Source organism: Natator depressus, chromosome 8 (assembly GCF_965152275.1).
Source record: "Natator depressus isolate rNatDep1 chromosome 8, rNatDep2.hap1, whole genome shotgun sequence".
NCBI lineage: Eukaryota > Metazoa > Chordata > Testudines > Cheloniidae > Natator > Natator depressus.
The window spans coordinates 69281917-69309338 of record NC_134241.1 but is presented as its reverse complement, the minus strand read 5'-3'; the positions used below and the strand labels follow the sequence as shown (position 1 = coordinate 69309338).

The window sequence follows — 27422 nt, the reverse complement described above, 5'->3', positions numbered from 1 at the left end:
GTTTGCAAACTATCTACAAACAAATCACAGTTTAGAGTATGAAGCCCAAAAGCTCTGTGCCATGCTAAAAATAAAGTTTGCAAGTAATTTTTGTTATAGCAATTTTATTAAGTCAGATTTACTTAGCAGACCAAACAGTAGCATAGCACTGCATGGTTACTCTATTTGTTCTTCACTTGTTTGAAAAAAAAAAAAAAAAAAAAAAAAAAAGAGTGCGCCGTTGAGTTTCTCTGAACAATCAAGCTCCACAATATCGTAATGTTAAAGTGGGTTAAGCATTTCACCAAAGCTCAATTTCAAAGAGCAAACAGGATATTATGATCAAGTATTCTTGTCTTGCTGTTGATTACTTAGAACAGCATCACATCATCTCCATAGCAATCAGTGATCAAAACACAAGGAATGAAACAAGGTCAACAGGCTCTCTTATCAAGCATAACCTCTCAGGGCTTTACCTACAATTTTTTTCTTTTCTTTTTTTTTTTTTTTTTTGGAGAAAAGATATTCTTGAATAAGTTCTGACTATACAAAAAAGTTCATTTTTTAAAATCCACCACCAGAATATAACATTTTTAAAACACAAACAATTGTAAATCTGCTTTTGACACTCGCCAAGCCACACCTTAAAAAAAAAACAACAAAAAAAAATAAAAACAAGACTTTTCTCCCAACCATGTTTAAAGACTAAAAGTAGCCAATTGTTAAAAACAAACACCTGCCCCCGCACAAGTTGTGACGAAGTGGGGATTTTCCCTTTTTATGTTACATGTGAGTCTTACTGTTGAGCCTATGAGTTTTACTGTTTTGCATGAATGTGTGCTTCAGTTTCCCTGTGTGCTGCACCAATACCTCAGTGGTGGTAATAGGGGTTTGTTACTTTGGCTGAGACTTCTGGGGCAGGTGAGGCTGCTCCAGCTATCTGCATGGCCCTTCGTAACCTGAGACCCAGTGGGGATGCAACCGGGTGGCTCTTTGCCCAGGGACAAAGACAAGGAGGAGGAGCAGGAGCAATGGGGGTGTCAGAAGTCCGGTCACCGGAAGCTGGGCTGTCTGCTTGGGGGGACTGGAAGAGAGGGAGTCCAGGGCTTCCGGCCCAGGACTCCCCAGGATGGACTTGGTTAAAAGTCACTGATTTCTGTGCTAACAAGTTCTGTCCTACGCTGTGTTCCTGTCAGCTAATAAACCTTCTGTTTTACTGGCTGGATGAGAGTCAAATCTGATTGTGGAGTTGGGGTGCAGGGCCCTCTGGCTTCCCCAAGAGTCCCGCCCGGGCAGACTTGCTGCGGGAAGCACACAGGGAGGAAGGGGAGGCTGAATGCTCCGAGATCAGACCCAGGAAGGTCGAAGCTGTGTAAGCTTCTTGACCTGGCGACAGTATGCTCAGAGAGGCGAGGCACACTACCCCAGAGTCCTGACTAGCTTCCTATGGAGTAGTTCTAGAGCATTGGCCCAGTGACTCTGACACAAGTACACACACAAATACAGCTGAAGTACAACTTCTCAGAAGCCATTTAACTTATTTAAAGTTCAATGTTGGTTATAAACAGACATGCTCCCAAGTATTGTTCATTATATTAATGATACATGACTGTATATCAAGGAATTAAAAAACCCCTAAGAATAAGGGAATATCTAAGTGGAGACCAGTATTTGATGGAATGTAGCTGTCACTTAACTTTTTAAGCATATTTAATTTGTATTTCAGTCAGGGGAACTGTGTGTGTGTTTTATGAAAGGAGGTTTATCAAATGTTGATTTTTTGCAGTAGTTTCCAACTGACATTTCCATAATCTATCTCCACTTTTAGGTTGGATATAAGGACTAAGGCTTTTTTCCTATTATACATGGAGCAGGACTCTCAACACCATCAGACACTTGACAAGAGATTCTCAGCCTGGAGACTCAGTGGGAACAAGAGTGTCTCCATATTTCTGCTCCCAAAGGCAGCTACCCTCATGGGAGGGAGGTGTTACAGGTCCCCACTCCCCAAAGATTCTGCCTATTTCATGGTAATTTGGAGAAGAGATAGAACATCACAGTGAGGCTACAGCTGTTTAAGGCTGCAAGTTTGTCATGGAGGTCACGGATTCCATGATTTTCCGTGAACTTTGCAGTGGCCGGTGCATTTGGCTCGGGGCAGCTCAGATAGATCCTGTGCCAAGTGCACCAGCTGCTGCTGGGGCAGTCTTGGGCAACCGCGTGCCCCCCCCCCGCATACTCCCCAGCAGCAGAAAAGCTTTGGGTGTGGGAGGGGGCAGGGGGTTGGGGCCCGGGATGGGGTGAGGCAGGCTCTGGGTGGCACTAACCTGGGTGGCTCCCCAGAAGCTGTGACGTCCCCCTCATCCAGCCAATGGGAGCTGCGGGGGCAGTGCCCTGGGTAAAGGCAGCGCACAGAGTTGCCTGGCCATGCCTCTGCCTAGCAGCTGAGCAAGGGGGACATCGCAGCTTCCAGGAGATTGGGAATGGTGAGATCCCTAATGGAGTCTCTGGAGCTTTTTTATTTGAGGCAAAAATTTTGCTTGGAGTAGGATTTATTTAAACCCATATAAACCAATGTATTTTGTTGGATAAACTTGTTCACTTTCAACCACCCATTACAGTCTTATCGGTTACATGCAGAATGCCTAAAGAAAAGTGCAATGGTTAAAAAAAAGTTGTCTGGGACTTTTTGCACAACAGAAGAATATTTGAGTAAGACAGACTACTAGCTCAAGTGGATAACACCTCTGGCATTTTCCCTAACAGAAACCTAAAACAATTTTAAGAAGCTGAAGGCTTTCCATTTCTCTTTGGTGCATTTTTGAGCAGAGGGTAATCATGACATTTTCCACACTCCAGTTTGTCCAGTTAAATATTTGTACCTCACATTTCATTCATAAGAAGAGATAACTGTAGCATACATAGCCTTTTTTAAACAAAGTATGTAAAAACAAAAGGCTCACAACAACAAATAGCCAATATATTAGCTACTTATTTGTTATTCACATAAGGAAGTCACTATTCCAAAAAGCTGCTACTAAGGACTAGTTCACACACTAATCTCAAAACCTAATCTCTAACAAGGAAATCTGGATTTTACTTTTAGACCATGTCTTGACAGGTAAAAAGGGTGCATTTTTCAATTGTTAGTTCAACTGAATTAAATAAAGAAAATCATTTATTCATATCTGAATATTGGTGACACCACAGCAGACTTTTTCAGAAGCTCTCTCATTCCATTGCCAGCTCTGAGCCCTCAGCAGCTAAACTCCCAGTGATCTGCCGCATGTACTTTCTATTAAACTCCTTGCTGATTGTCCCCTACTACAATGACCCACCACCACTCCTTCCATGATGACTTTCTCAGGGTTACTTCCATCTCTATACCTGATGTGACCAAAGCATGTAGGCTTGTGCCTGTTGATTTCCGACAGCAGATTCTGCTTCTGTCCAATAATATTTCTAACAAGTATTTGTCTTCTTTTCCATCCAGGAGATATGCAACAGTCTTTGCCAGCACCATATCTGAAAGGCTTCATTTTTCTTCTCAGTAGCATTAATTTCCCATGATTCAAATCCGTAAGACGCTATGGAAAAAATTATGCTTTCACTAGTCAAACCTTCATACATTTTAAGATGTCATGGTTTTTCCAAATGTCCATAAGAGAGGCCATGGCTGACCAAGCCATTCCTAGTCTTCAGAACCGCCTCCTTGGTTGGATATGTATGATCCTAGATGACTGGATTCTATCTACTGCCTCTCAAACCTGAGCATTAATCTTGATTCCTGTTTATATCTTATTTTATTAATCGTGTAAATGTGCATGCATTTAGTTTTTACTCATTCAGGAAGGGTTCATATCCCTCACTGTTTTAACAGACTCCACAATTAATTGTATTATATCAGTGGTTGTAGCAAAGAGTACTTTGTCAGTGTGTCTAAAATAGGTTAAGAAGTGTCCATTAATGGAAATCCAAATTGCATCCACTTTGTCAAAACGTTCCAGGGCTTGTCTCACAATAAATTCTGTGTACATGTTGAAAAGGTTTGGGAAAAGTATATACAAAAAAGGCGTGTATGTGTGCGTGGCACCCTCCCCAGTAAAAAAAAAAAAACCACCACTTGCTGTCACCTGCTGCTATTCACACTGTAATCTGTCAATGTTAGACTTGCAATGAGTTCAGTGAAATGCTTTGGAATCTCCATGTCTGCAGTATCTTCCAAAGGTGATCATGTCAGATAGTACTGAATGTTTCAGAGTAGTCAATGAAATACACAATCAATGGGTGATTATATTCCCTCCCTGCATTTTTCAATGATGTGACAGATGTGTGTGGTCTGATAACTTTTGCCTTGACCCACTCTGAGCTTAACGCAATTGAAAAACCCCATTAAGATGTAGGTTAACGCATCTGAAGGCTAAAAATGCAGCCAGCTAACATGGCTTCAGATGTATTAGCCTGTGTCTTGATCATGCTTTCAGTGTGCTATGCTAACTCAATTGAGTTAACATGATTTAAAACACACACACACACACACACTTACTTACTTTTTGCCAATTAAGAGGGAAGATTTAAAGGGAGCTCCACTAAATAATCCTTATTTTATTTATGTAAATTCTCAGAGCCCAGGATTGCCTCCCCAATTCCTCTAAGATTTAAGGTATTTTGAGGACCATTATACTAGACTGCTTTCTCCTTCCTAGAATTACTGTCATGAATAGTTAGACAAGATGAGGGAAATAGATATAAACAAGTTTAAAATGGTGTTAATGTCTGAATTCCAAAAGAGGGAGAATTTAATACAGAGTACATTTAACATATAATAAAAAGTGGATTATTTTAAAACAAAAAAATCCCCACGTACAAACACACCACAAGCAGACGACTTGGAGTCCACATACTGTAAACAAAAGGAACAGTTTAAAAAAAAAAAGTCACTAGTCAGTACCTACAGGAATTTCTAGCCACAGAAAAAAAGTAACTTGAAGTTCAGTTTTTTCCTAAGATAAATCATATAACCCTTATGTAAACTAACTACAGCATCTTTAAAGAAAATTTTTCACCAACCAACCAAATGCCTAGACCTTAACAATTCAAACGTGTAACATTCCCCAGTAAGGTCCTCACTTTCAGTCTCTACTACTGCAAAATTTTCCCCTCTGACTTCCACACTACCCTATTCAGCATGTATAAAATGCTGTAGTTAAAAACCTTCCTGGCCTATCATTTTAACCATGCTCCCCACATATGAATCTCTCCATCGGCTTCCCCCTCTGCCACTATATCAAATTCAAGCTTCCTGTCTCAGTTGTCAATGCCCTACATAAATGCTCCATCCCTATTTTTCTGCTATTGTCTTGCTTTGAATCAGCCCTCCACTTCTAGGATGACAGATCCAGCCACCTATTTATCAACTGCTTAATTCCATACTGCCTTCTGTCATGAAACGTCCTTCCTGATTTTTAATTAAAATACCCGCACCCACTCCATATTTAAGTCCATTCCTAAGACACATTTCTGTTGTGTTGCATATGGAAAAGACTCACTGACTTTACCAACACGAGAATTAATGCTTCAACTTTATTTTGCCAGTACCTGACCCAGGGCCATCTTGGGCACCCAGCTAATATATTGTATCCCTTCCCTTTAATCGGTTTGTTTCTGACTGAGTACTCCACAAGACAAGGCCTGGGCCTTGTCTTTGTTTGGAAAATTCCTAGCACAACAGGTGCACTAACAAAAAATATTATGCAAATATTCGACATTTGATTAACAATATTGGCACAGAAAATCCAGATTATGCATTCCAACATTTAACTCCGACCCACAGGACATAATTCAAAACTCTGAAACTAATGATTGTTTCCTACACATATTATAAGTAGGGTTTGTGGTAGGACTGGTTGGATTTTCCCAACAGGTTTTCAATCAGAAAATGCTGAGTCAGTCAAACCAAAATTGTTCCTGAAAACCCCAGGCTTCCAGAGTTTGTGGCTCCAGGGCAGCCCTGCCATGCAGACTGCCTTGGAATTGGGAACCCAAGGGTTTCCAGGGTCATTGCTCCACAGGAAGGAGCCCAGAAACCCTGAGCACCCTGGCTAGAGCTAGTGTTCTCAGGCTTCTTGCCGTGGTGCTGAGAAGTCCTGGGTTGGGCTTCCAGGGCCCATGGCATGGGTTCTGAGGAAAAAAGTGGTATGCAATGGTGTAATTACAGACTGTATCAAGATGTATATGCACAAGGAGGGGCCAAATTTAGGTTGCATAGTTAGGCAACTGTAAATTTGGAATTTCTTAACTTCTGAGTGCTTGACTTCACAACTTTAATAATGTTCTTTTAACTTGTTTGTACCAATGTATTACAAAAACATAATAAATGGTCATTTTTACGAGAGGTTATTTTGCAAAGGGGTTATGAATAACATATATTAACAAAAGTTTCTTGCAGAAGTTCCCTTTAGGGCTTTTAAGTTTGTTTCAATCAAGTACTTGTTTGCAACTTTATGCCAGGCATTTAAATTTTGCTACTAAGTCAAGTTCCTATAAATTAGCTCTCCTATGGAGGGAATGAACTGTCACAGAACCTAAGGATTGTACAAGAGTAGATCTCTTTCTGAACACCATGAAGTGTGGGATGTTGTATTACCTGCACAACATTTAAGGTCACTCAGAGGATGACCCAGCACTCGCTGTTTGTTTTAAGAACACTTTTAATGCAGATTTGACAAAACTCAAAGAAGGTACTAATGTGAGTAAGATCACTGTGAGAATTCAGAGTGCCAGAATTATTTTTGTAGTATTATCTTGTTCTAGAAGGAAAATGTTAGTAGTAAAATGTTCAGCTAATGATACAAAGTAATCTAACTCCACACATTTACTTAGGTGGTAGTAATGTATTTCGTTTTGCAGTAATATGCTCTATAATTCCATTAGCTTTAAATCACTTTTTAACTATATTACATAGTCAGTGAAGAATTTGAAAGGAACAGTACAAATTTATTAAAAACTTTATAAAAATTAATTTGAGAATATTTCTGTACTTTGAAAAATGTTTTCTTGAAGTTAAAATTAGAACTGGTCAAAACTTGGAAAGTTCCAGTAGATGGGAAATCTTCCTATTTCAAAGATTGCTGTGAACTTAAATTGTGTAAAATTTTAGTTTTGTGTAAAATTTTAGTTTTGGAAGCACTGACACATGGCATTTCCAAAACAAAACATGGGCCCTAGGATCCAGCAGCTGCTGACCGAAATGGACATATTCTTGTCAGTTTCACATTGTCCATCTCTGAAAAACAGCAGTGAAAACTGACAGCAAGGTCTGTACCAGAGCCTGTTTTTGTCAGAAGATTCCTGACAAAGTTTAATTAAGATATTTATTTTTCTTATAAGGCAACCGAATTTGTTAGGATTTACACCAGGTGCAGAAAACCACCTGTGTTTTCCTTGGGCATCTGGGGACAGGGCTGGACTGAAGGCTACATGACTGTATTATTATTGTTCTTAGAGGAGGTCAATACAGTCACATTTTATATGCATTTTTGAAAGTCACTTGGTGCGTTTTAATTCTGAATTGTATATTTTATGTACTGCCTAGGATTCGGAACAGGCATTTTACAATTTAAATAAAAGTCGTCATGGCATCCAAAGAAAACAGATAGGTCCATAGGTCTTATGTGAGGTAAGTCAAAGTCAAGGACCAAATTTAGAAAGCCCTAATGGAGGGGCAGAGCAGAGAACAGGTACACAGATGTGTGGCTAGGAATAGCAACTGGGCCACCACATCAGAAAAAAGTGTTTTTGTATATGAATTTAACTGAAAGTTTCTTTAAAACCATATATCTTTATTAATGTAACAGTAATACAGAAACAATCTAAAGAAGTCCTAACTCTTCCATTGAAAAAAAATATTCATTTAAACCTGCATTTTCATCCTTTGTCATACACTCTTACCATGCTATCATGATCCCTCAGTCTTCTAATACTGTTCATGCTAATATACCTATAGATTACAGGCAGGTATGCTGGCAATGAACTCAAAGACATCAACACAACTCAAAAGGACTCTGGCTTTTATTCCTTTGTTTACTATTACACTAACTTCCTTTGGCTTATATTTCACCTTGAAGAGAAAGGTGTACATGTCCTTTGTGGTTCAATTGCTGAACAAAAAGGCTCAATTTTTAGTTCCTCATTGGGAGTACACACATGGCAAGACAGCACAACTTCTGTGTCCAAAGCTCAAGGTTAACCATGTAAATGACACTTGCACAACAATGCTGTGCACTGCAATTTGTTAAAAACAACAGAGTTTGAATACTTGGTACAGAAATCTAAATAGAAAGGATTAAAATTTTACCTTTAACTTCTTATTTAGTTTGCAGCAGTATCTGTATAACATCGCCAAGTTTAAAGGTCCAAAATCTGCATAGAAACTGTGGAGTGGAGAAAGATGAAAAAAATACATTTAGAGAAGAACTAAACTATTTCAATGAACATCTGCTTCCAGCTCTTTAAACTGCAAGCAAGTTAGTAATTTTTCTATGCTCCATTTCAGATGCAATGCAATCATGGCAGACAAGTTTTCAGAGCTGTTGTAGCCATGTCGGTCCCAGGGAATTAGAGAACAAGGTGTGTGAAGCAATATTGGGCCAACTTCTGTTGGTGAGAAGTTTTTGAGTTTACACAGAGCAAAAGTAGAGCTCTGTGTAAGCTTTAAAGCTTGTCTCTTTCACCAACAGCAGTTGCTCCCATAAAAAATATTACCTCACCCATTTTGTCTCTTCAGTATATATTGTGTAATTAAAAACACATTTTATCCATTATTGGAGGCCTCTATATTTCAGTTGCCTAATACTTTCTATTATAAAATATTCTCAAAACTTTGTTTTGAGAAGTCCCAAGACCTCCATTGTTTGCAGCACACAAGCTCTCAGAGAAACCCTCTTTGTCTCATAAAATTATGTTCAGTTTTTACTGAGACATGCACTGTTGAAAGCAGCCACTTCCCTTCCCTCACCTTCATTCTTCAGGAATTATGGCAGCTTGTCAAAACAACAGAATAGGAACAAACATTATAAGACTGGGCTCATGCTGCCACCTAAGGAGCAACTGCTGCTGACACCACATCGGGAACTGCCAAAATAGCTGTGCAGGGTCACAGAAGAGCCAGGAAAAACACTTCCTGACTACCCTCCCAGACGCAGAACATGACACAAAAGGCCCTCCCTCACTCTGGCTGCACATCACAGGAAACAGGAGCTCTCCCCACTCCTGAGCTGGGAAGAGAGAAAACATATCCAGGCCAGATGAGCCTCTCTTCCACCACCTCCCAGACCCAGCACATGGCCCCAGCAACCCATTCCGACCTCCCTCAGGGAAAACATCCTTCCCACTATCAGCTAATGTAGTTAGTCCTGTCTTCAAGTGGCACTCACTGTTCTGCGGTGCTGAAGATTAAGGATGTAAACACCACTCATGGTGAGAGGTTGTAGCAGTTAAGTGTAATTTCTCTTTTAGCTCAAAACAAACGAAAACAACCATACACCCTAGAAAATTATATTCATGAAAACCCTATGCTACGTTACAGGAACATTATTTAGGTTGCAAAGTCACGTACTTGAAAGTTAGGAAGTGTCAAATTTACAGTTGCCTGGGCAACCTTAATTTTGGCCCCCTTGCTTATCTATGTGCTGATGGAAGCTCTATGAAAAAAAATAGTAGGTGATAATGTAATTAAAGACTGTATCAGGCACATGCAAAGGGTGCAGTGTTAAGGTTTCGCTGCCAATCCCAAACATGGCATTTCCTAAAACTTGAGTGCGTCATTTTGCTTGCAAAATAACGTTCTTATAACACCTTTCTTTAATGTACTATAATTACACACAAAAAGTTATGTTAAAAAGGACCTTAAGGCTGTAAAGTCAAGCACTCAAAATTTAGAAAGTGCCAAAATTAAAGCATTTTCATGCCTCCCTGTGTGTGTATGTATTATGATACAGTCTAAATACATGAATTAGATTGAGTTAGAAAGCAGAGTCTTCCATAGTCTTTTAAATTGACCTGTTAACTCAGGGGTGGGCACACTTTTTGGCCAGAGGGCCACATCAGGGTTGCAAAACTGTGTGGAGGGTCGGGTAAGGAAGGCTGTGCCTCCCCAGACAGCCTGGTCTCCGCCCCCTCCCATTTCCCGCCCCCCGTCAGAACCCCCGACCCATCCAACCCCCTCAGCTCCTTGTCATCTGACTGCCCCTTCCTGGGATCCTCCGCCCCTAACCGCCCCCCCCCACACACACCCCCCGGAACTCTACCCCCTATCCAACCCCACCCACTTCTCCGTCCCCTGACTGCCCCAACCCCTATCCACACCCCTGCCCCCTGACAGGCCCTCTGGGACTCCCACGCCTATCCAACTCCCCCCCGCTCCCTGTCCCAACCACCCCCCCAAACCTCTGCCCCCCCCCCCCCGGGATCCCCTGCCCCTTTATCCAGCCCCCAGCCCTTTACCATGCCACTCAGAGCGGCACGTCTGGCAGCTGAGCCAGCCATGCTGCCCAGAGCACTGCCCACGGAGCTGCATGGCTGTGGGGGAGGGGCCAGCCTCCCAAGTGGGAGCTCAAGGGCCGGGCAGGACAGTCCCACGGGCCATGTAGTTTGCCCGCCTCTGTGTTAACTTATGTGAAAACGACAAATTGCCTTGTTTTCACTAGGATTTTACTATGAGTTAACTTACTACAGTTAACAGCCATACCTTTTCCTATTGAAGGAAAGGTAAAAAAGGATGAAAGTTTTGCTCCTTTTAAAACAAAACCCTCCACACAACTTCAAGAATTTAGGAGACTGAAAATGAGATTACAATGGAAGCCACTGTGAAACTTTTAAAGAGGTCACTGCTCCTAGTCTATTATTGGGTCCGCTCTACCACCCAGCTCAGCCACTGCTCTCTCTATCCAGGACAGCCTCCACCTCTTCTCTAGAAGGGGGAGAAACGTGCCATTCTATTGATTAATAATTTCAACATATTCCTCTACTGACAACATTCTGAGAGAGGGAGGGAGAACAGAAAGAAGAAAGAGGTTTAAAGTTGACTTTCCCACAGGGAGGTAGGGGGAAGGAAAAGAGGAAGGGAGAAGAGTCTAGTACAGTGACACTAAGTTGTTATACATGTTGCCCTCCTTTTTAAAAATTGGGGGGTATAAAAGGGTGACTGGTCATCTTTTTTGCAAAGGTTCTTCTGAGACTTTTTGTTGCTTCATTTGACATTTTTGCTTCTTTTGTTTAAAAAGTTCCCCCTTACTAACATATGGAAATTTCTTTATTCCTAATCAGAAAAGATGAGGGAGGTGTCTCAGGGACAGGTAAAGAAACTCTCCCCAACCTCGTCCTCCCTTCCCCCCAAAAAACTCAACAACCTAGGGTGACGTTGCACCCTAATGCTTTATATAAATATGCTTATAAGTGTAAATACGACTTAACTGGAATAGGTCTTATGCTAGATATGCCAATGAACATATCTTTGCAAAGGTTACGTTCTACTGAATGTATTCACCCTATTTGTATGCATGTATCATTTTTATATCTGAAGTTATGAGCATTGGCTCTATGCTTGTATTTAAAGTGTTTGCTGTAGGAAGCACCTAAGGCAGATTTGATCGACATAGTGTGAATGGTTTCAGGGGTTATTCAAGTAAATGGAAGTACTTGGCTAACAATGGAACTTGATAGACACCAATCCACATCTGAGCTTTCCTGGGAACATTCGGGCTAACGTGTGGGCAATGGCTCGGCCTGTAGGGAACTGAGCCATGCATGGACATGTGACTTGCCCAGGTGACTCGCCCAGGTGACTCCAAAACTCCATCTTGTAGCTGTGATTCTATACCGGGGGAGAGAGGGGTTTCCAGCCACAAGAGAGACTATATAAGCCCCTGGAAATCCCTCCATTTTGTCTTCAGCTGGCTCAAGACATAGCCTCTCCACCCAAAAGAGATGCCTCAAAGAAACTGGAACAAAGGACAGCAACTACAGGGATGTGAGTGATTGCTGGACCCAGACTAGGAGGAAGTCTAGTCTGTAAAAGAAGCATATTGGAACATCTCTGAGGGTAAGATTTATCTGCATTTAGTTTCTTCCTGTATTAGGCTTAGATTTGCGTGTTTTATTTTATTTTGCTTGGTAATTCACTTTGTTCTGTTTGTTATTACTTGGAACCACTTAAATCCTACTTTTTATATTTAATAAAATCACATTTTACTTATTAACCCAGAGTAATTATTTAATTCCTGGGGAAGCAAACAGCTGTGCATCTCTCTCTATCAGTGTTATAGATGGCGAACAATTTATGAGTTTATCCTGTATAAGCTTTATACAGAGTAAAATGGATTAATTTGGGGTTTGGATCCCATTGGGAACTGGGTATCTGGGTGTTGGGAGACAGAAGCACTTCTTAAGCTGTTTTCAGTTAAGCCTGCAGCTTTTGGGAGACGCAGTTCAGACCTGAGTCTGTTTGTAGCAGGCTAGTGTGTCTGGCACAACCAGGCAAGGTACTGAAGTCCTAAGGTGCCAGGGAAAATGGGCTCAGAAGCAGTCCCAGCACATCAGGTGGCAGTTCCCAAAGGGGGTTTCTGTGACTCAACCCATCACACCCAGGATATTCTTTAGTGAAGTTTATGACAAACAAGTGCTTAGGGACTTCATGCTTTAGGACAATGACTCCCAAACTGTGATCTACATACTATTTGCTGGTGGCCCCTAGAAAACTGACCAATCAGCATTAGCTCTCCTCATTTCCAGCCACTTCTACAGGTGTCATTTTCTCATTACAAACTGGACCTAGGTGACCTAAAAACATCTGGAAGCAAAGGAGTTTCCTACCTGCCTCTGATGCTTAAAAGCAAGAAAGAAAACAGAAGTTACTCACTACAAGAGCCAACCACTTACCAAGAGAGATGGGGGCAGGGTGCGTGTGTTTTGTGGGCAGGGGTGAACCAGGCATTAGAAAAACATACGTAGAGAGAAAAAGAGGAACAGGATGCAAGGGGAACAACAACAAAAGTGGCCAGTGTCATTAACACACTTATATTAGAGCAGTTAATACATTAAGTAATTGCCTATTACTTTTTCATAGTTGTGTTAGGAAAACAGGGATTTTCGATCACACAGAAATGTTTAATCTTCAGTAACAAAGAAAAAAGTTGACTGAATGTCAGAAAATGTCTATTTGGAAATGTCATCATGGTTCCTCATGAAAGCTGTAGCATAGGTGCCTAATATGTCCATTCTCGTCGACAGATTAACGTCCCATGATGTACCATAGCCTACATCTCTCATGATGCAGCACCTCCTCTCATCAAGAAGGGAGACTATGTCCACATTACCACTTATGTTGGCAAAACCTGTCAGTCACTCAGGGGTGTGAATATTGTACACCTCCCCCGGAGTGACATAGTTACACTGACATAGACGATAGCGTGCACAGCATTATGTCGACAGGCGAGCTCTCTCCTGCTTGCATAGAACAGCTACACAAGAGATCTTACAGCTGCACTGTTGTAGGTTCTCTAGTGTAGACATAGCCACAGTCCAGCTGGGAAGCCTGGCCCACTGAGGAGATCAGCGATTTGAGGCAACTGAGCTAGACTGCCCAAGCAGCAATGGTGGCATATCCAAATATGGATATTTTGAGTTTGGGGCATTCAGTTCTTCTAAGAAAAATTTTGTTTGGTCAAAAGCCCAATTTTCCAACTGAAAAAGAAAAAAAATCAGTTGAAAGTATATGACCACGCTTGCTTTGCTATGTAAGTATTCCGTACTTTCTACAGTGATGTTACATTATAAATGCAGGAGACTAAGAGAAGAGTCATATTATTAATAAAATTTGGAGAACCCCTGACCTAGGGGAAATGGTAATGAGATTAAGAGCCTAAATCACTGGTTTGAATCTGTCTTAGGTTGGCAGTGACAAGATATTATCTGGTAGCGTTTGTGAAATGAGCTAATGGACTCCAAATCAAGAGACCATCAACAACAACTTCACCCCTATTTATGGCACCTTATGGAAGCTGCCTCAGCAGGCAGGCCAAAAGGTGAAAGCTTAGAGAATTTGTTCTTTGACTTCTTGACATGGTCCTTCCAAATCAGAACTGAGGCACATTTTAAAATCAATGGGAGCAGGGATGTTTTCACATGCTGTAGTTATGTGGTATTTTAACAGAAGACTTGAGTCTTTAGTGCTATAAATCTGGCACTCCTGAACTCTAAAATCATTTTCCACAAAATTTAAAAATAGAAAAATCAAATTATAATGTATTGAACAAGCACTTTCTAAAATCAGTGGATACTTTGGGATGTCAATTTTATTCCTTGGAAGTCCTCAGTTCAGCCTGGATACAGACACATTAACCTTCAGAAAGACACCCATAGACTTTGTTTAACAATCTGGTACCTAACAATCCTGCTCTGAGAGAAGAACGGACTAGGTATTTATGTGAATATTAGTATGTAAAATTGTTGTGCCCTGCCATTCAGCTTCCCAAGTTCTCATGAATCCAATGACAATAATTGTAGCTCATCTGAAGGAAGGAGGGCACAATTTTATTCTTGTTTGGCAGGCAAGTCTAAGCATCTTCTCTACATGATATGCTGATGGCAGTGCAGTGGATGCAGAATTATTATTACCATGTCAGACTTGTGGTGACTGAATCCAAGCATGTTTCACACAAGCCCAGACACCTGTGACCAAGATTTCAAGATGTCCAAAAACAGAAGAGTATGTCCCAGGACAAATCCTAACACTGCTGTGATGTTCAAGAGGAGCTGAAGCTATTGGATCTCCTGAATTCTTGATTCAATGTTGTGCCATAGCTCATTACTAGTCCAGAGCAATTCAGCTCTTCATTGTTTTCCATGATTGTAGTGCATATGCTCTGAGGTAACTACTACCTTTCATGAAAGGCAATGTTATTGTTGATTAGTGGGAATACCCAAGTTAAGCCACCAAGCAGCAAATCCTTTGTGTCAACAATTCTGATGTCCAGATATGTAAACTCAAGCAAAAAATCACAGAGATTAGTCGGAAAGTAGAAATGCTTTAGAGAATTAGCAGGGTTTTTATTTTCCTTTCCACAGAAAGCTTCCTCCTGTCCACCTATCAGAGCCAAGGTGTCCTTGGTGTTCAAAGCCAAGGTGTCCTGGTCTCAGTTCACCACTTCTTCCACCTCCAATTTGCTAAAAAACCATGACTCTTCCTTCCATATAAGAATCTGGCCACAGTGACCCCTGTGCTCTCCGTCTCCATGCTGAATTACTGTAGGTCACTACACTTGGGAGTGAATGGGAATGCAACTCAGGGACTCCAGCCTACATAAATAGAATAGGCTACAAACAAGCCCATCACTCTGTGCTTCACTCCCTCAGCAAGTTTCCACTCCTCTTCAGGACTTCAGTCCTGATCTTCAAAACCATCAATGAATCATGACCCAGCTGCATCAATGACTGAACTTCCATTAATGAACTATCAATAGACAAGCAGTCCTGAGATAAGGTGCCTCAGAACCCAGGACAAAGCTTATGAGCAGGATATAAAGTTCTCAGTCAAGAAGGTTTAGTTATAGAACAAGGGTTTTTTTGTTTTGTTTTGTTTTTTAAATCAGAGTATGATCATTTTCAGAGCATGCTGGAAGCCCCTTCTCTTTGGGGAAAAAACCACCTTGAGGAATTCGAAGTTCCTCATTAAGTTGTCTAAGCAGGGAGGCAGTATGGTGTACAGCGGTGAAAGCTGGAGCCTGGGAATCAGAAGGTAAGTTCTATTTTTGATTGGTACTAACTTGCAGCGCAGTTTTTGGTGATTTGTTTATCCTTTAGTGAGAGAAACAGATATGCACAGATGCCCCTTTGAGATATTGAGGAGAGGCACAGTACAAGCGCAGAAAACTGTTAATTAGGTCAAAGTTCAGCACAAATGTTTTGAGGGGAGGGTTTTTGTTTTTTTTTTTTTTTGTTTGTTTCCCACCACTTCCCAAGAAGGAGGGGAAAAAAAAAAAAAGGTGTACTGACACTAATCTTTCTCCTCCACCCCAGTAGAAATCTGGGTAGGATCTAAAAATTAGAAGTATGATTTAGAACAGCTACCTAGAACTTCCACATACAATCTGAGGTTCCCCTTTATGGGCTAATTCTGCACCTTAAATGTTTGGCAGTTCATTTTTATAAGTGAGAGGGGAGGGGGGAATGGTACACTTCAATTTTTAATAGTGGTGTATGATTACTGCATGTGTTGGTTGGACCAGTATTTGAAGAAACTGTAGTTTTGCCACAAAGTATTCTCATACACATGATTTATGGTCTCTTGCTTGTACTCCATGTTAGCCTTCTAAAATGGCTTTTCTTGTATTCTATTGCCTGACAACATTGGTCAACTGATGTTCGATTTAACATCATCACATGCTGTTGAAATGAACAAAGAACTCACTGTTTTGTGTGTGAAGTGGTAGCTCGTGTGTGGTGTGACAAGGGTAGTCTAAATGTTCGTTATTGGTCCTACAGCCACTGAATCAGGGAGCATTCAGGGCTTTCTGCACAGCTACAATTACTGGGTCACTACAGTTAAGTAAAGAGACTTAACTTTGTGAAGTACGTGAAAATTTATCATTGCTCTGTCAGGAAAAAGAAACTGCTTCTTTGAACATATGAAGGCAGTGAAGAAGGCATGTCATACCAATACAGCTCTAGAAGTACCAATTAACTTTATTACACAGTAAGCATTCGAGATACTGACTTTATGACTTCCTAACCTCAAAAACAAGGGATATATATTCTCTGAATTAAGCTTGCTTTGGTCCACAGCAATATATCACAGTTTGAGTAAGTTAACCTAGATCCTCTTGCTGATATGAAGTATATGCCGTACAAAATGTTCCACTGTCACATATAATTACTTCTGCGGCTGTTCACAGAGTGTCTCTGGCGGCATAGTATCTGATGTCTTGATAATATAATTACTAACCAGAATAAATGGTTGATTAAAGGCTCTATAATTTAGGAAGACAGTGAAGGATCCTTATGCTTCATTACTGCAGTACTGGAATAAAATTTTTTGATAAAAAGTACCCAAAATTGAAACATGTCCAGCAAGCTCTCTAGTTTGTTGATATAACAAGTGAAAGTCTACTGTATGTTAATCAGTCAAGTGTAGGATGCCCAACCCAGATCTGATGGCTGAAAAACAAAGAACAAGAGCCACTATTCTTCTTGAAAAAAAGAAAAGGAGTACTTGTGGCACCTTAGAGACTAACCAATTTATCCGAGCATAAGCTTTCGCGAGCTACAGCTCACTTCATTGGATGCATCCGATGAAGTGAGCTGTAGCTCGCGAAAGCTTATGCTCAGATAAATTGGTTAGTCTCTAAGGTGCCACAAGTACTCCTTTTCTTTTTGCGAATACAGACTAACACGGCTGCTACTCTGAAACCTATTCTTCTTGAAGAAAGCTATTTACCAGGGCCTGACTCATTAACTATTAGGTCTATCCAAGACAGGCCATGTCTGTGTGCCAAATGATCATCTGCGAGCTGGGTTACTTCTCATCAGCTCTACATCCTTGAAGGCATCAAAAATGGCATACCTTTTACCGATGAAAGCATGTACCTCTTGAAGAGAGACCCCAGTCATCTTAAGACCAGAAAGTTTCACTTATAACCTTCACTAGATCAGAACCAATTTTACCTAATGTAGTCACAGCTGGATAACTGCATTCAGCTTTTTCCCTTTAATTTGATGATATATAAGGTTGGCAAGAGAAAGGAAGTGGTTTTAATACAAGCTCTCAACTATCATGCCATGGTGTAAAAACAACACATAACATATTTAACCAGAACAGTCATCATTACAGTAGTGAAATTCAAGATAGCTACCATTTGAGATGGGATTAAATAGCTTTTAAAAGTATTTCATTTGATAAAATATTGAGACATTTGATTTGAAAGTTTGAGCAAGAGTACTGAGTATGCAATTCTGACTCAGTTTCATTCCCAACTTTAATTTTCATCATAATTCAGTCATGCTTTGCATATATTTGGACTATAAAAAATAATTACAGAATATAAGAGTTGTTATCTTTAATGATAGGCGTGACCAGTACTCGAGACCAAACACCTCAAAAGCCACAACGATGGGGCCTCAAAATTCCTATCTATAAATGGAATGTCTAACAGCAAATCATTTTTACGGACTCTTCAAGGGTATTTTTTGAAGAACGAAGAGCTGTGGTAGGGGGACAGATCTTAAATACTGGGAGTGATCAGAGGATGTAATCCTGATAACTATTAGGCTGACAATCTTCTGCCTGAGTGTCTGGAGTAACTAGTTAGGAAATATATACACTGCTTCAATGAATGCACAGTGATGGGCTTCAGAGAAAGAGTTCAGAGTTTCTACAACCCTGTTGAACACACCTTATGAGTTTTGGGTTCTTATAGTGGTATCACCATAAAAGGCAGTCTGTAATTTCTTCTGTATACATTTGTAATTTCATCAGTTGCATGATTACTCACATATCCCACAGTAGTTTGGAACATTCTTTTTATACCAATAAAGTCCCATAAACAGTTTGGGTACTGGATCAATACCTCAAAGATCCTCTCCCCATTTGCAATAACAGCTTGAGCGCCTCAGTTGATTTCAAATGCTAACAATTTTAAACAAAAAGGGCCTGTGTAGCAAGGCGTTCTGAATGATGCACACAATTTTTACTCCTAGTGGAATTCTGCACTACTGCGCATGTGCAGAATTCACATGCAGTGCAGAATTCCCCTCCTCCACAGAAAATACTGTGCAGTTGCTCCTTTCACCCACCAGGGACTGCTGTGGTACCAGAACAGAGAGCAGCTGCTCCCAGGCAGGAGCTGCACCAGCTGTGGATAGACAAGAGAAAGAATCTGACTTCCTCACAGTGCTCTGCCCATGGGTCCAGGCCAGGAGGCACAGGATATGGGGGAAACAGACAGCATGGGGCACATGGGGCTCCTGGGGGGAGGGGTCACAGACTGGGGTTCAGAGGGGCTAGCATGGGAAAAGGGACACATGTGCCTGACTGAACGAGACGGATTTGGGTCAGCCAGAGTCTGCGTGGTGGAAGATTCCCAACAATCCTGCCCCACCCAAAAAAAACAAAACAAAACAACCCCTTCCATACTACTCCCACCCACACAACCCTTCACCTTCACACCCAGGCTCCTTCCCAGCAATTACTTCCCTCTCCCTCAGCTCCTCCATTACTCCTGACTCCCCCAGTCCTTTGCACTGCTTCTGAGGGGTGCAGGAAATATGTTTCTGTATTGTCATTTAAATGAATTAGTACTTGGAGTTCTATATTAATATACCTAGCAATGAATCTATTTGTCAAAACAACATTTCCTGGATCTTTTTTGTTGTCTGTGTTGTTACAGACATAGTTGCTGACAGGTATTTTAAAATAAATTACCAACATAATTTAAACTGGTGTGATTACACTGTTATTTGACCCAAAAAATGCAGTTACAAAATTATTTTAAATTACAGTAAGACCTAGAGGTCCCAACTGAGATTGGCGTGTCATTGTGCTAGGCACTGTACAAACATGTAGTAAGACAGTTATTGCCACAGACAGAAGAAGCATTATTAGAAGGCAGATGGTCTAGCTGATATGACACCCAACCAGCAATCAGGAGACTTATATTCTATTCCCAGTTTTGCTACAACCTGCTACCTTCAGAGAAATACATGAATAAAACATGTGGAGTGTACTGTTGCTAGGCCACCGTACGCTTACCTGCAGACGACCCAAGTTTCATAGGGGAAAACGTACTTTTGAAGCCATCCATATCCGGTATACAGTATAAAATTTGTGTGAGGGGTAACAAACGTCAAGGCAAAATCTGGTATTAGCCAGCTGAAGGAAGGTATATATTGCTGCACAAGGTTACTTAAAATCTGTATGCCGGCTGCTAATTGCCACCTAGTTTATAAATATCTACAGTTAACCCCTTCCCCTGGAAAAAAAGTTGTTGGTTTTTGTTTTTTTAATTGTCATGCTGTGCACAAAGAAACTAAAATAACTATTTTTTCATTAATCTATGAAACAACATTTCTGGGCTCTTCCTAGTGATTCAAAGATCAATTAACAACCATACTGCTAAAGCTATGTTAAAACGGTCAATGGATGTTGGTGGACAAGGAAATACACATCACTATTCTTGTAAAGTCATTTAAAACATTATAAAGTTCTGCTATTTGGCCAGATAGATTACAGAGGTATTCTCAAAAATCAAACACTGAACAGGACTTATTCTATAATTAGCCCATCATAGGAGTTATTCAGGCTGAGTTAGCAGAAGGCTATCATTACAGGACCAAATCTGATGGAGAGTTTGAGTATTGCTTTAGAATTTTAGTTCAGGGGGAAGGGAGGAGAGACACTCAAAGCACTGCATACAAAATGTCTTTAGACACATGCCCTAAAATATAAGGGCAATTTTACAATCCTTCCGCAAAAGGTAGGCTGATTACCAGGACATTTCAGGCATGTAACTACTGATATGAATGAAGATACACACTATTTGGACTTTAGAGTTTTTCCAATTGGTTTTTTCACCCCCTCTTGAATTTCTGTATATGCTTTCTGGATACTGTATATTGGAAGCAAGGTGTCCCTCCAGTGAGGAAGTAAAATACAGATAAATCTTCCTGACCATAACAATAATGAGTGAAGTTTTGATTTCAATTATTTTTAAGTAGCAAGTTCAAAATCTGTATATACTGAAGCTTTATAGTTTTTTTCCTTTAGAAGAGTGTTTAGAATTAAAAATGTCCAATCAAAGTCATCTTGCATATAAAGGAAGTCAATTTATATTTTTAAATGGTGGATCAAATTCTGCTTGCCATTAAACAGATACAAAATCACAGTAGTTAACATCTTGTCACCAGCCCAGACATTTAGATATGAAGCACCTAACCTGGGGAATCTCAATTGTGGGGTGCAAACTGGGAAGAGAGGCAGATGGTCTGAGGTAGCTAAGCCCCAAGACATAAAAAGTGCCATAAGAGAAATAAACCCAGAACTTTGAATTACATCCAAAAATTAAACTGGAAGCTAATGAAGATCATGAAACACAGGTATTGTGCTAGCTCAAGAAATGCTACCAAGGTCTAGTCTATGCTTGAAAAAGTTCGTTGGTATAACTATAGAAGAAATCTAGCAGTCTTAAGGCCTCATGCCAGCAAAAGAATGCTTTTTCCAGTATAGTTTACACTGGTTCAGTGTGTGAAATACACTATACCAGCAAAAACACTTTTATGCCAATATAACTTCATCAACCTTAGGACTTTTGCTGGGGGCGAAAAAAGGCACACTTAACCAAGATCACTATATGAGCGAAAGTTTCTAACATAGACCTCGCCTAAATAATCTGGACATGCATTGTGCACGAGGTGAAATTTCCAAGTGGTTTGCTGGTTTCCTCAAGCAGACCATATTGCAGTGATTGAATATGGATAAAGACAACCGTAGCAAGGTCAATATCCACAAGATGTCACAGGCTTTTTCACCAAGTAAGTACAGCCTAGAGTGCTTTAGCTGCTACTTTAGTAAAGTAGTGTTACCCTTAGATACCCAGCTAATTTTAGTAAAGTATCTCCAAATTGCAAACCCTTCTAACAAGAGGGCAAATCTCTTCAGAAGGGACACCGATCTCACTATTGCTGCCAGATGTTCCCCCTACCCTAAAAACATTATCTCCATCTTGCCAGGTTTTCTCAGCCACTTTGCCCTAATCCAGATACATACTGTCCCATCCAAATGCAATAAAAAGAAAACAGAGCTTGATATTATCTGTGTATAATTAATACTGAAGCCCAAAACAGTATTTGCCTGGTCATAAATTGCACACACATCACAATTATCTTGTGATCAGCAATATCAAAGACACCTGACAGAAATAAGAATTAGCATGACCACTTGATCCAGATCAATAACCATAAGGAGAATGTATAATGAGACCCATGCAATTTATGCATCATATCTAGGCTTAAACCAAGATTGAAGAAAAATCTGGAGACTGAGTACTGCAAGCACTGAACAAGCAGTTAATTCAAGCCCCAGACAGCACAATAATTAGCAAGATTTTGTCAAGAGCAGACTTCTTGAATCACAGCCTAACAGTTTTTTGTTTAAGATAAGACAGCACCAGTAACAGACCCAGAACCCTGCTGCATAATTTAGTCAGCCATAGGCACGAATCTTAGGCCTGGGTCTACACTATTGGTATAATTATGTTGCTCAGGGATGTGAAAAATCCACCCTGAGTGATGCAGTTATACTGACCTAACTCCAGTGTAAACCATCCTATGTCAATGGGAGGGCTTCTCCTGTCAACATAGCTACTGCCTCTCACAGAGGTGGATTAACTACACTGACGGGAAAAGCTCTCCCCTTGGTGTAGCAGCATCTTCACTGAAGTACTACAGTGGTGCAGCTGCACCGCTCTAGCATTTTAAGTGTAGACATGCACTAAGTCTCACAGTATGAAGTTCTTCAAGAATCCTCAGAGCCTCAACAAGGTTAAACCTGCCTGAGTATGAAATTTTTCATCATGTTTGTCCCTCCTGACACACAATCACACCCACAAAAGCAACTAATCTGCAAACAGGTAAAAAAGCAGCAAGAATTATTTTGACAAGAGCAGAAAATACAGATTCATCAGATTGTCAGGAACCCAAAACAGTTTCACGGAGGGTGATATACCAAATGCAAACAAAAATAATCCATCAGAGCCATAACAGATAAACAACTCTCTCTCACTTCCCCCAACAGAGCAATTTATACATCTTTATATGGCTGCACTGTATTAAGTGAACCTTTGCATGTAAAAAGGATAAAACCAAATTCTTTAGGGTCAGACAGTTAAATACTGCTAAATATATTTGTGTACTGAATGCCCCAAATAACCAGATTACGAGTGAATGGGCACATGAAGTTTAAACTTATTCTCCTCAAGTTTCAGGTCTCTATTCTTCATACCTCTCCCCTTGGCCCCAGTATCAGGATGCCACATTTGTGTACTACTGCCAACTCTTGATGCCCATTCTATAATAACTAAGCTACAAACAGAGCATACCCATTCAAGATATAATCTGGTTCTCTTGAGTTTTTAACAGTATTTTGTATCCTACAGTCTGAGGCATAGCCTCACTTTGTTGCATGAAATATAATTCTCTTTACTTTGAGTTCAGATCATACAAATAAAATAGGTAACATAACAGAGCCACTTTGTTTTAATAATGTTATTAAGATGGGCCACAGCCAACTTAAGAAAACATACACATCTAAAAGTGCTTTTATTTCCAACATTTATGAATAGTTTTCTTTAATCTCTATTTTTCAGCTTGTTTATTTTGTGCAGCGGACACCACTTTGTGTACAGTCAATTTCACTGCTGACCCTGAATTGTCAGTTTCCCTTGCAGGTGTTGGTCTTTCATCCCACAGGAAAGAAAAACAAACATCCTTATTTATTAAACCTACAAAACTATCAGTAAAAGATACCCCTCATTTTTTTTTCCAACTCTGACTAGATTTCAAGCTGTGTGTGTCCATTTAAGAGCCCACCTAAAACTTCACTGTCTTTAAATTATAAAAGAAAAAAGAAAAAAAATCCAAAGTATAATCACTTTGTACTTTTCTGCATATAGAAAATACAAGGAGTTAATTATTAACAAAACAGAGAAGCCCGTTAATTCACCTGACTTTTCCCTTCACAGACTTCTATGTAAGACTTTATCCAATAAGATGTAATTACTCTTGAGAGCCTCACTTTATAAATAAATCCTGAGCAGCATGTCCATCCCACCCACCCCGGGTCAACTACAAGTTAAGTAACTGCACTGCAGTCTTGTTATTCTTTAAGGGGAGGAAGCGATGTCGTTCACCATAAATGTTTGGTTCTTTACTACACTCCATTCATTACAGAGGACTGAAATGCATCAATTAACAAGAGAGTTAAGCAGTTAACAAGAGCCTTGCAGGACAATGGAAACTAAAAGACACTTACTTTTCATAAACCAGCTCCTCATCTGTACAGAAATAGTGGGTATTTACCGTGCTTTTGGGTTTATTCCGTAAAGTAGCAAAATATAATCGATCTGAAACAAAGTTGAAGGCAACTGACGAAGGCTATACAGATGTCGCGGTTCGCTTTCTCTACCTCCCCCAACCCGCCCCTACTATTCCCCCCGGCCAGCAGGGGCAGCTCCAGGCTAGGGGGTAAAAGAGCAATCTCCACCCGCCCTCTAATCCTCGGCCTCCGAACGGGCGGGGCATCGCTACATTTCTCCTGCGTAGAAGGGAGAAGAGAAAGTCGGGCTGCCTGCGCTTAGCCGCACGCTGCTGTCCCCCCAGGAGAGGGCTGGGCGGGACGGGCTCGTTACAGGGACAGCCACAGGGGCGGCTTTTACCCAGCGCAGAGCCCGTGGCGACAGGTGCCAGCTGGTTCCTCACCCGAACGGAGACGGGAGGAACCGGCTTAAACACGACCGGACCCAGCCCAGGGGAGCTGGGTCCGTGAGCGCTGGGGACAGCGATAGGACGGCGAGGACCACAGAACTAAGGGATAAGAAGGAGAAGGCAGAAGCCACAATCCCCCGGGGCCAAGGCAGCCAGGCAGGGTCCCGGGGCCAGGGCAGCCGGACGCCTTGTGTCCCTCAGGCTCTCACCTTTCAGGAACTCGGAAGCTCCCACCAGCAACTCAGAGGCGGACGGAGCCGGCTCCATCTTAAAGAGAGCGCGGAGCGGCGAGGCGCGGGGCAGCTCTGAACTCATGGGACCCCGGGGCTGCTCCGGCGGGACCTGCGCGGGCTCAGCAGACAGGGAGTCCCCGGGACATATCGAGAGGAGCCGCCTGCCTGCGGCCGCGCTGCCCAGAGTATCGTCGTCCCCACAGCCCGCATGGGAGTGAGAACGGGGATGGGGGGAGCTGCCAGCTCCAGCACAGAGCGGGCGGGCGCCGAAGGGGACTTCGGATCTTCCCCGCCCTCCGGCAAGGCAACACCCCCGCCGCTTAAAGGGGCAGCGCCTGGTTACTAGGCGCCGACCAGCGCGCTAGCAACCCCGTTACCAAGGCTTTGTTACACCGGACTTAGTGCCGTGGGGAGGGAGCAGACACCAGTGTCCCTCCCCGCCTCCGCTCCTCCCTCAGAGCCCGCCCCCCCTGCACCCAGGGCTGCTCCGCCCGCTGCCTTACAGCCTGCAAGGGGATCCTCTTCTCCGCCCCTTCGGAGACTCCTTACATACACACCCCGTCCTCCTCCCCCAGCCAGCAGCGCCCCTTCGGAGGCTCCTTACACCCGCCCCGCCCCTTCGGAGGCTCCTTACACCCACACCCCGCCCTCCTCCCCCAGCCAGTACCTCCCCCTCCCCGCCCCTTCGGAGACTCCTTACGCCCAGCCAGCTGCGCTCCGTCCTCCTCAGGCCCCCGGCAGCCCCCCTTGCAGGGTGATGCCGGAGAGCCCCCACGCTCTGCCCTAGCATCATGGAGAGCAGACGGCCTGGGAAGCTGCCGGGGTCTAGCGCTGCGGGGTGGAAGTGCCTTGGTTTCACACGGTGAGGACCTTGCCTCAGAGTGCGCTCCTCTACTGAATCGAACGTGCGGGCGGGCGGGGCCTGGGTCTCCTCAGCGCTATCTACTGGACGGAGCCTTCAGCCTGATGGACGACGCGATCAACCAATTAAGAGCGCCCTCCCGCGTTCGTCGTCAGCGGCGGGGCAGGGTTGTAAGGCCGCTCCCTCCAGAACACGCTCCTCGCTTGCGAGGTTGAACGGGCTGGGTTCAGCTTGCGGGGGGGCAGTGAAAAGCGGGCTGGGAAATAAGGGTGAAAACTTCCGCGGGCACGTTTGAAGTCTCAAGGTAGACGCGCCGCGGCCCAGCCCGGCCTCCCGGATACACGCACCCGCCGCACAGCGCCCCTTCTCCGGTGTAAGCTCTTACCAGGTGCCCCTGAAATCCCCCCCCCTTGAATTCGTTTCCCCACAGTCCTGTCTCTGAGGGAGAATTCGGGGGCGGGGCGCTCTCCACAGGCAGGGCTGGGCTAGCCTTGCCTCGCTGCCTAGGGGGCTAGGGTGGGGGTACGGCCCGAGGGCGGCTCCGTCTGCCGGTCCTGCTGTGGGCTTTATTCCCTCCTATGGAAGTAACTACTGGGCAGTGGTTACAGCCCCTTACCTTTGGCGCAGGTATAATAGGAACTGCTGTAGTGCTGAACGCCGACAGGTAACTGGCTAGAAAACTTGGAAGCTAGAGTCAGTCTGAGCAGAACTGGGCCTCACATCTTCATTACACCTGAACTACTGTCCAGTATTGTAGAGCTCGCTTCCTCACACTGCATCATAAAACAAATTCCTAGTGCATTGGACTGAGCCTCAGGCACTCTGAGCCCATTCTTTTGGGGCCTCTAAGAAGTTATCCGGTGATGTAATATTTACTAGAGGTTGCTACTGTTAAGACTGTGGAAATAGCTGGACTATGGGGAAAGCATTCATAATTTGTTTATACCTGGTAACGGTGAGAGACTGACCCTTGGTCAATTCAGAAAAGATGTTTCTTCATAAGTAGGTCAGTGGAGGTGAAATAGAGTTGGATACCCTTATTTTGCTCTGTCTGGCAGAAGCAGTAGTAGCCGATGCCCAGAATAAGGGGAAGGGGGAATCTAGATAACAGTCTTCCCCCACACAGAGTGATCCTAGTTTCAAATGTAGCTGTACCTTACCGCCCTCTTCCCCTACAATTCACACATTGATTCCATTCCCTTGCTAGCCCAAATATGGGTAGTTCAGATTACCTAGTCTCTCTCAGGCACACCACTATGCCTGAGTTTCCTCTCCAATCATACATCTGGGCTACTCACACACTGCATGGCTAAAGTTCCAAAATAGGATGTCCCTTTCTGGGGTTTGTTTAATAATATACTGGTTCTATTTGAGTACTTGAACAGGAAGCTCCCTGTCATCCACCTTGTCCTTAATTAAAGGGCTATGAAGCCTTTAGGTTTTCTTTGTAGTCCTTCTCCCCCCATATCAGGGTCCACAACAGTCTTCCTCACCCTTGGCTATAGGGGTTCCCCCAGCCCTTCCACCACCTTCTGTGTATAGTTTCCTCCCCTCCCCCCAGTTGCAGACATCTACAGTAGTTCCAAGTGGTCTCTGTCCCACTTGCTAGCCAAAACCTTACTTATGCTCCTTTCCCAAATCCTTACCAGGGGAGGATAAACCGTTACGGCTGTTGCTTCACTGGCAGGTCTGAGAGTCAATTCTCTTGCTCTGGGTCTTTTTCAGACTTAGCCATAAGACATACCTCTCTTCTTATCAGGCCTTTTTCTCAGTTTCATCATATGATTAGTCACATAACTTGTCTGGAGACCAAAGTTGCC

At 42.5% G+C, this 27422-nt stretch overlaps 1 protein-coding gene across 4 annotated transcripts in view; it reads right to left on the bottom strand.

Moving 5' to 3' along the window:
• CDC14A (cell division cycle 14A) overlaps positions 1 to 25014 on the bottom strand; it is a 109455-nt gene extending 84441 nt beyond the window's left edge. For all 4 annotated transcript variants that reach the window (XM_074961251.1, XM_074961250.1, XM_074961249.1 and 1 more), the window contains exons 1-3: positions 24717 to 25014; positions 24056 to 24146; positions 8336 to 8411 (exon numbers count right to left, since the gene is read on the bottom strand). In XM_074961251.1, the coding sequence (XP_074817352.1) occupies positions 8336 to 8411; positions 24056 to 24146; positions 24717 to 24822 (273 nt within the window). In that variant the 5' untranslated portion in view covers positions 24823 to 25014. The remainder of the gene's footprint in view (positions 1 to 8335; positions 8412 to 24055; positions 24147 to 24716) is intronic.
• Positions 25015 to 27422: the final 2408 nt, after the last annotated feature.